Source organism: Anneissia japonica, unplaced genomic scaffold, assembly GCF_011630105.1.
Source record: "Anneissia japonica isolate Jap-2015-1 unplaced genomic scaffold, ASM1163010v1 scaffold288030_len866700_cov218, whole genome shotgun sequence".
NCBI lineage: Eukaryota > Metazoa > Echinodermata > Crinoidea > Comatulida > Comatulidae > Anneissia > Anneissia japonica.
Genome location: NW_022728334.1, coordinates 135,816 through 146,483, shown reverse-complemented (window position 1 = coordinate 146,483; position 10,668 = coordinate 135,816). Strand labels below are relative to the sequence as shown.

Here is a 10,668-nt window from a genome sequence, read left to right as displayed (position 1 = left end):
GGAACGTTGACGCCTGCAAGGCTCTGGTTTATTCTTTCTCTCTTCCAGTACCAGCACAAGGATTTAGCACAACGAGATGTTATCACTGTGTTTGCCTCGTTTAATGATTTGAAACCAAAAATTGAGAAATATGGTAAGATGATCTTTTGTTTAGTTACACACATATGATATTATCTACATACTACAAATGTGCCCCCAAAAAAGGCCCAAAAGCCACTTCTAGCTAAAAAGGGGTTACTTTTTAAAATTTTTATTATATATATTAGCCATGAAGTGCTTGAACCTAAGGCTGAAACATAGCCTGAGCCACTTCACAGGCCATCAGTGACGGAGTAAACAAGCTAGGGTTTCTAAGCTTGGCCGGTCGAGAATGGTGAACGTGTGATTTGAACTCCTGACCACAAGTTCAATAACCAAAATGGGAAACCACTGTGCCAGACTGCCTTCTCCAGTACTACTACACTTTCGCCACTTGCACCTGTGTTAGTAGTTTGGTGGTTCTGACGTTCTGCCTCCATACTAATAATGTACTGGTACCATCTGGAGAATTTGGAAAAAACTAAAAGAAATGAATTAAAAAAAAAAAATGTACTTTTCCACTTTGATACTTTTCCACATTTTTTTAATAGTATTTTTTTTAAAACTAGCAATTGTTACAGTACTTTTTAGTAATTTTGTTTTACAGCCTTTAATGATGGATCAGTTAAGGATTTGCTGTGTATTGATGGAACTATTCCTGTCCATTATAAAGGTACTGTAATTATAATTAACCGTACTGTAATTAAACAAATTAATTACATTGATTATAAATATAATCATTTTCCCTACAGAATGTCATGTGTGTGTATATATTTTATATTATTTCTGTCCATATCACATTGAAGTACTTATTTTTTCATTGTAATTGACAACATTAATTGCTGTTAAATGAATAATATAAAATTAAAACTAGAATTTTGTTCCAATTATAATTCACAGATCAAGTTAAATGCATTTTATTTAGGAGCTACTGTACGAATATGTAGGCCTACTGTGTCAATCTATGGTCCAGCTACAAACACAAAAGCATAGATTCTTTAAGTTTGCTATAACAACGCACTAAGAATACTCTTAGGAAAATCAAGGTCGTGTAGAGTATTAACAAAAAATAGTTTTTGTTTTCACCAGAGATAAATGTATTTTTGCATTTTTTATAGTTGTTTATACCATATGGAGAAATGGCTTTTGAAACAGATTTTTAAGAGAAAACTACCTCAAAGATTTGCCGAACGCTTCCATTATACGCAATTAAGGGTCGTAAGACCTACGTAACGCAACAGTGTTAGCTGTGGTATTTAAATAGCATGTTATCTACTTTATGCATTTTATTTACCTCATCTAGGGTCAAGATACAACATCCCCATTTGTGTTTACGTGATGGACACACATCCATACAATCCACCAATGTGCTTTGTAAGGCCAACTAAAGACATGTTGATTAAACCGTCGAAGCATGTGGATGCCAACGGCCGTATTTATTTACCCTATTTGCACGAATGGAAATACGTAAGCCTAATTGTTATTTACTAACTGATTATTTTTTATTTAAATTAAACTACTTTGTAAATAAATTTTCAAGTCAGCACTGCTAAAAGCATGTATTTTTTTTTGCTGAAAGTCAATAAATCATAAAGAAACTAGTTGGTGGGCTTAAACATAAACTAGGGGTGGGGTTATTTTTGAGAATGGACGTGTACTCTGTAAAATTTGTTATTAATATTAGTCAGGATAGTTGTGGATTGAAGCTGTATTCTGGTAGTAGGTAGTTTCCAGTTTTCGTCTCTAATTAGATTAATAAATATAAAAGACATGTTGTTAATTTGAGGACCACAGAAAAGTGTTCTTTAATTGGAGATGGCCTTTAATTCTCTCCAAGCAATTTCATCCATTTATATACATTCATCTTTGTGTTGAATTTCTAATAAATAAGTAAATAAATGATTAGAGGGAGATCTGTATTTGGTTTTAAATGATTTGTAATTAGACCTCCTCTTTACTTGCAGCCAAATTCAGACTTGATTGGTCTCATACAAGTCATGAGTGTTGTGTTCGGTGAAGCCTCACCAGTATACGCAAAGCCACCTCAAGCAGCTCCACCCCGTCCTCAATATCCTCCTGGAGGATCCCCACATGCCCAACAAAATGTACCCTACCCCACAAATACAGGTGAGCTTTTTTCATACAAAGTATGCACATTGAAGAGTTTCATATCGTAGCTACTATAATTGATGTTGTTACTGCTGCTGTTGCTATCACCACCATCATTTTGTTATCATCATTAATTTTTATTCATCATTTTAACTATTATAAACATAGCCTATATATTGTAAGCATTTGTATTTAATAGTATTAATTTTGAGTTCACATTTATTAATAACATATTTTAATAGTTTCATCTGATTGTCTTGTGTATGAATATTTAATTTTTCTTTTGATAGTTTACACAATTTTGTAATAAAAAGTAGTTGTGGATGAAATGCTCACTGCTTTTTTGCTTTTGTCTAAAAGTTAAATTATGCTGTAAATAAATTGTTTTACATTTTGTGTAGGGCCACAGTTTTCAATGTTGTTTGTGCTAGATTTAAACTGTGTTCATTAAATGTAATTTCATCTACTTAAATAAAATAAAAAATTAGTAAGAATAAATTATAAAAATACTGATAAGCATATCATAGATGCGGGTAATACAAAATACTGGAAAGTCAAAAGTTTTTTGAATAGGTATCTCTTATTATAGCACACTGATTGGAAGATCCCTATGGACAATACAATACTACAACTAAAAGTAATTCAGAAAAGACAAACAATAAAATCAGATAATTAATAAACAAGATTATTACTGCAGAAGGTAAAAGAAGAGAGTTATTGAGTTTGAGTGAAGATTATAGTTGTATTGAGCGCATATAGAGACCATGTATTATGCGCTATATACATTTCCATTGCATATGCACAGTACTGTATTTTACTAAAGCTTGAAAGATACATTTTTTAATCTAGACTGTTACGTGATGAAATAATGGTGATTTTCATATTGTAATGATTCTTGATATTTCGTATATATAATAAAATAATAATATATAATAATATAATATATATAATATATATTAAAATAATCTTTTGCTTAACAAATTTGCAGGTTTCATGCCAATGCCAAATGCAGGTGGACCTCAACCAAGCTCCAGCTTCTATCCCCCACAGAATCCTCCAACAAGTACATACCAAGGCCCTGGCTACCCCTATCCAGGGGCAAAGCCTGTTTACCCTCCATCAACTACTGCATACTCCTATAATCAGAACCCTTCCCAAGTGTATCCAAGCAACAGTCAGGCTCAGACAAGTGCAGCAAAACCTGGTAAGAAACCAGCTTAGCTCATAAGCCAATTCATAGTTCGAACTGTGCATGCTCGTATCTAAGGTCAGTCGACATCAACTTATGATGTGTGTTTGTTTGTTTATGGCGTTTGACCTTGATATGAGCATGTGCAGTTCAAACTATGAATTTGACTGTAGCCTCTGTGTGTGTGCTGAACTGTGGAGATCTTTGAGATCTATGATCCTGGTTTAATTCAAACTGCTGCTTCTTGTGTTTCAACTGGAGGCCTGAAATAAAACTTAGCACATCTTTTAGACATTCAAGTCATTGATCCCAAATGCAATATGGCCTGTGTGCACTTTGAGGAATGCAGTACACTTTTTGGAAAAGATTAGGTGCTTTTCTGGTGTACTGTCCAATTTACCACCAGAAGGACCAAAATCTACAGAACACTACACCATTATTTATAACTACAGTAGAGCCCCTTCTTTGGAACACCCCTAGTGAGTGGACACCTCAATTAAGGGAACACTTTTTGGCAGTGAAGTGAGAAAATTTACACTACGACCAACCCCTATTCGGGGAACATCCCTATTAAGGGGACACTAGTTTCTGTACTTTAATGTTGTAATAATGTACAGAAACTAGTGTCCCCTTAATAAGGGACACTAGTTTCCATACTTTAATGTTGTAGTAATGGTAGCCATAGATAAATGTTGCCTTGAATAATTTTGATCACATGACTAAATGATTGAATTGTTTGTTTTTTTAGTTTCAAAGCAGAGTAGTTTACCAGATGATCAGATAAAAGCGTCAATACTGTCAGCAGTTGAGGACAAGTTGAAACGACGATGTAGAGAGGTCTTAGCTGAAATGTCGGTAAGTCTTGCAGTCAGTAGTGAATGCCTGTCGACCTTAGCTTTTAGCGTGTCTTGATTTCAGATATATCTGGCCAGACAAGTCAATTTTTTTTTTAAATCATTTTTGTTAAATGTTTTACAATGCCTTAAGCCCTGTCCAGATTATTAAATGTGATTTGACAAAAACATGTGAATACCTAAATATGGTCATGACAACGTCACATCAATGCCAAATTGTTTAACATAAAAGGAATCCATTAAAATGTTTATATTTAAAAACATAGAAGAGCAGAACAATTAATTGAATGTGATGTGTTCTGGGACTATTTGAAAATTTTTTGGTTTTGGGTAAATAGTTTCATGAGGTTTCTGATAGCACAAATCTGTCAACAAAGCGAAAAAATTAAGTAAATAATAATATCTCGAATTTATATGGTGCCAATTCCAAACAAGATCAAAGGCGCAACGCATGTGAAAAGCCATGTTTTCTATTCTGTTAAACCTTTGAGAATGGCCTACTCCATCAGATGGGAGGGGGTTAAGGGGGTTACGACGAACCGCCGAAAAACTAGAAAAGGTCCGCATTTAAAAACCAAAATTGATATTCGTAAAGTCACGCTAACTAGCTACGTTTACAGATATTAACACGGTTGAAGGGTACAGAAAAAAAGAAGACAATTACGTAAATGCCTAGTGCAAGTTCCGAAGACCAAAATTAACAAAATTACAATTAAAGATAGAATTAACACATTTAAAAAGAAACATCATATCATGCATTAAAAACCTACGATTCGGAGGAACAAGAGGACAAGGGTATTTAAAAACTTTCATAAAATGCTAACAAAAATTTGAGTGAATTCTGTCAATGCCAGCTAATTGAGAGGCAGAAGCCTGTCTCTTATGGTATTCGAACTATGAGTTGTGGCCCACAAACAGTTTGGTTTTTATTTGATAGGGTCTTGCATTTTTGCATAATAGTGGAATTAATTTTTATTCGGTGTCGATACAGGCAAATGGGTAATAATAATAGCTAGTATTTTATACTGCATCATATTAAGAATGTGTCTGTGCTCTTCGTGTTATTGCCCAGTCATTCTATTAAATACTGAATGCCTTGGTATTCAAACAATAGTCACAATATAATGACATACTTTGATAAGATATGTTCCTTCTTTGTCTGGTGATACATTGACTGACTTCTTAACCATTTAGGTTTTTTTAATCGAAATATGTAAACTGTTTCCATAAGGAAAATTTTCATGAAAATGGTGGGTTGCCAAGTTAGCTATGCTTAAATAAAAGGTTACCATATCAAAAATTTTAATATTATTATTAGGGATGTGTGTACTGTACTAATATACTTCTACTCATTGAATTCAATTTAGCTGTTTTAGAAATGTTAGAATGAAATAGATTACTAAATGTTTGATATGAACAGTTATCATAAAATGTATGATACATTTATTTATTCGCAGCATGTGCGAGAACTTTCACGACGACAGTACGTTGTACGAGCACTCATGCAAAAGGCACGTGCCAAGGCGGGACTGACGGTACACTGATGTAGATGGTTTAGTGCGATAGTTAATAAATTTACAATGATAATAATTTGATACACACATGCACACACATTACAAATATAAACATATAATAATGATATATAACTGCTTGCATGTGTGTAATAAATTTTGAAAAAAGAGTTGAAGTATGATTGGGTTATAACCTTATTCTGCATTTAGAATTATTTAAATTTGTTGGTAAATATTTTCTTTAAGCCTGGTTTCCTTAAAATGGCTACACTGTCGGTACAGTGTTTTCAGTGCAGTTGATGTAATGCGTAGCTGTCCCTGACACCATCAAAAAGGCTCCCTGATTCGACTGACTAATCAGCATCAACGAAATCTATTGGTGATGACGTGTAGCGATTGTATGGAAACCAAGCTTAACAATAATGATGATGTTATAGACTTGTATTACTATAGCGCCTTCCACAATCAACTTTTCTCAAGTAAAAAAAGTACTTTTAAGAAATTATTTCTGAAAAAAAAGACTAACAAAAAGAAAAAAACAGCAAGATAACCACACACATAGCACCATTTCACCAACCTTCCATATTGCCAACCAGCTAATCATTCCGCTAGTATAATGACATTTAATCAACCAAAAAAAGAAGGAAGAAATTGTAAAAAATGATATGAAAAAATATGAATAATGTATTTATTAAATATGAAATGTATAAAAAGTTTGAAGTATAAATGTGTGGGTAAGTTAGACCATGGAGGAATGAAACATAAAATTCTTCCACAGGTAGAAAGTGGTAGGTTTTCAATAGTTTGAATAGACAAACTGTAACAGACGAGGCTTTGTGAATATTGGTTGGTCGTGAGTACCATAACTGCAATGGAAAAGGCTTTATCATCAAAAGTCTTGAGATACAATATTTTATGGAATAAATTTGTTGGTCGTTGACATTAAAGAGTAAGCTTGAGATCACAAGTTGGAAAATTTATTTTTGAAGTCTTGTATATTTTCTTTTTAATTAAATTCAATTTTTGGTTGAAGAAAATACCAGATACAAGGATTGAAACAAGGGTTCTCATCTATATTATATCAGTAGACAAGTTTGTAGATTGAATCAAGTTTGTCCATTGATCATGCACTCTAGAAGGGGGTGTGGCTACTCTCACATTAAAAAAATGGTAATATAGTGTGAAATGTTGCAATAGCATGCCTAGTGGTTTTTAACTGTTAATTGTTTAGGCTTATAGTAACGGGCCAGATAAGATGCCCTTGCGGACCACAAGGGAACCAATGGAGTGAAACGTTTGCATTACTGTACAGCTAGAAATAGAAAGATTATTAGATTGTTTATTAACTCTAGATTTTAAAATTATTAAAAAAAAAAATTTTATACTACATAAAATTCAGATGCTGGTCCTTTTTGATGTTGAGCACTTCAAGTGCAATTCTGACAGGTAAAGTATGTCCTTTACTTTTAGGTACGAGAGACAAGACAAGTAATATTCATCTTTGTTGGATTGTGAACTAGGAAAACTATAATCAGGTTTGCTATGGGTTGTTTTTTAGGGGGAAGAGATTTTAGTGGTTATTTTGCTTCATATTTTTTGGGTACAAAAGGTGCATCTAGTCTACTTGGTGTTGAGCCTGCTTGAATATTGTTTATTATTTTTTGGATACAAAGCCACTATTACTTTTTGACTATCAGGCTGAAATTCTATTGATGGGTGTGTAGCATAATACGCTGTATCAAGTTGGAACTTAATATTGTTCAAATTTATTTTTTATTGATTAAATGAATGAATGAAGAAAAATCTTGCTTAATATGTTTTTCGGGTTTTGTTTTTCTAAATGTCATTGTGACTGGTTTCAGAAACAAGAACAAGACAGTTTCCAAATGTATATATTTTATTAGATAATCCTTTTGAACATTCATGATTCTGGTTCAACTTAGCATTCATTTATACCATGACATACATAACTATTTTGGTCCTATCAACCATTACACATATGAATTATATCTCTTCATATTTATTGAAAAATATGGTTTGGTGGATTCAAATTATTGAAAATAAATTTAGAAACTAGCATATTTGGTCACACTTCTCTTTTATTTATTTCATTGTCTTCGTTGTTGCCGTTATCACCAACTTAAAGTGGTCTTGGAAGAATTTGTTTTTCTTTATTTAACAATAATCATATGAGAGCATATATACAAGTAAATGAATGCTACACAATGACAACAAACATAATTTTACTGTACATTTATTTTATTAATTCCTTAATTCAACAGTCCAGAATAGAACTTACTTTCTGAACAATCTGATGCCTTTAATGACCTTTCCACTAAGGTCCCACAAAACAACAGTGTAATATACGCAAACACATGTTTGTTAGACACGCCCGTATTTCTAGCCCTGTTGTGATTGGTCAGTTGCTAAATCAGACGCATCGGAAAGGTCCATTGCTATGCTACCAAGCTTTATTATCATGGTATCTTATTCAACAAAAAATCATCGCAGTTAACAGTAATGTAGGCCTAAGGTATTTATCCGAATAAACGTCCCGGGCGTTTATTGTTGAAAAGGGGTTTTCTATTAGAGGGAGCGTTTATTTTTTGGTGTAATATGGATGCGTAATATAGAAATAATACGCCCCTTAATTTCACTGAAAAAGTGGAATTACAACACATAATTACCGTCAAAATGTGATAATAAAGATACTGATCCCAACCAGGTTAGAAAAATGTAATTCTACTGAAATAAAACAATAATAAAATGTGTGGAGAATGATGTTCCATTAGAATTGTTTATAGTCGTTTAGGGGAAGTTTATTCGAGGAAAAATATGAAGGTCTCGGGGAGTTTATTCGAGGGAGGCGTTTATTCCAAATGAGGGTCTAGAGCGGGAGCGTTTATTCAAAACGGGGCGTGTATTCGAATAAATACGGTAACTGTATTGGGGCATTAACGCAATTGTAACACTCATTATAAAAATTAATATATAGATAATACTGTATAGTTATAATTAAAAAACTACCACTACTACAATATATTATCAAAAACATTAAAAGGTATTACTAAAAAATATATTAAAATTGTTACTGTAATATTTTTTAGTATTTACAAATCCTTCACAAATTGAGATTACATTTACACTTTTTATAAAAATGTAAAACATACTGCGTAAATCATTTAAGCTGATGTCAAATTGTCTTGGTTCTAAAAGAGTGCTTTTACATTTAGTTATGATTGCATTAAACATTTTACCTGAAAGTTTACAATGACTCATATCAAGAACTTTCAATTTCGGAGCCATTTTAATTACTTTGCACAAATGTGCTTCACTAATACCTTCAGAGCAAATACAAGTGTATGTATTACACTGTTCAAATGGTATTGCTCCCATTCATCAGAGAAAATTTTGATAGCTTCAGTACTCCATTTTTCAAAACTTTTTAGTAAATATATGTCGTCGTTTCATGTGGACGGCTTAGTGTTTAGTAGTGAAGAGCATAGAACCATCGGCACAATACTATAATTATTATTCAAATGGTGCTCCGATAGTGTAGCGCGAGTGGGTTTCGCCAAACAATCTTTGGGAAGAAAACACAATTCGTCGGAGAAAAAAAAATTGGATGTATTTTTAACAAAATTCTAAAACCAATTAAATAAGCCTTTGAAAACCCTAACAATTTTTACAGTACTGTTTACCGGGGTTCGGCCCGGCCCAGGACTACTTCAGAATGATTTGGAGCGACGGCCAACTATCTGTACATCCACTTTAGCAAATCCTGGCACCGCTTTATTTATTAGTCGCCCTGCTTACTCCTGTAGTTGTTATTGTATAAATGGCTTCACAGCGGTCCTGGATATGTCTTATAACAGAACTTTCAAATTACACACACACACACACACACACAAATTAAAACGGAACAGTAGAGAAAATCCGATCAGAATGACAAAATAAACTAAGCATCCACTGGAAGGAATCCCAATATCTGCAGACGGATCCGTTTCGGCCTTCCAGGCCTCATCCGTGCAGCTAGGGTATAGACCCAAACGAAACGTTCGACCAGCTTAGGTTGGGCAAGGTAATTCAACAAAAGGACGCACATCTCGGGACATCAAAGGTTATAACTCTGGCATCGACACTCTAGGCGCACAAAACCATAGCAACCAGACCATAAACCGTCAGCGTACGTGACGATTTACCCACGCGCGTGTTAGTTGCCATGTTAGTCGCGCGTCGTGCGGTGATTACAAAGGCCTAATGATATTTTGCACTAACATTAGCCTGAAAATGTTCTTCATTTCAACATTAATTTTACCAAAATTGTGGTGAATTGTCGTTCATGAGACTCACTTCGCAGAAAAAATTAATAAATGTTCCGTATATACTCAAATGTTCGTCCTCGGCACCTTATGCCAACATTGTCAAAATGAACATGAAATTTTATAAAATTCGTAAATTTTGAATTGCTATAACTTTTCATTTTCTTGGTCAATTTTCACAAATCAAATTGCAGTTTATAGAAGCATTTAACAAGCTCGCGGTAAAAAAAAAATCAATGTAACAGACATTGCGAAGTACCCAAAATTAATAAAATAAAAACTAACACCATAAAACGAATGGCACGCATAGACTAATAATTGACGGCTGTACTCGCAACTAGTATCGGATTGTCGATGCCACAGTAAAGATCAAAGGACTGTACGCACGCGCTATGTTCGAGAGCGGAGATGTGCGTCCTTTTGTTGAATTACCTTGGGTTGGGCCCAAACTAGTCCCACGACCACTAATGATTATAGAGCCAAACCAAGGCAATATATATACACAGCCCAGGTGTTGTCTCTTATACACATCTAGATGTGTATAAGAGACAGAATTAAAACGGAACAGTAGAGAAAATCCGATCAGAATGACAAAATAAACTAAG

At 33.7% G+C, this 10,668-nt stretch overlaps 1 protein-coding gene across 1 annotated transcript; it reads left to right on the top strand.

Annotated features, from left to right (window-relative positions):
• Nucleotides 1–48: 48 nt before the first annotated feature.
• Nucleotides 49–4,303, top strand: LOC117114082 (tumor susceptibility gene 101 protein-like; the record flags this gene model as incomplete). Its single annotated transcript, XM_033257624.1, is given in 6 exon segments — nt 49–133; nt 686–751; nt 1,382–1,545; nt 2,043–2,205; nt 3,176–3,391; nt 4,125–4,303. Coding segments are annotated over 6 exon segments (858 nt in total), but the record flags the coding sequence as incomplete, so codon positions are not given.
• Nucleotides 4,304–10,668: the final 6,365 nt, after the last annotated feature.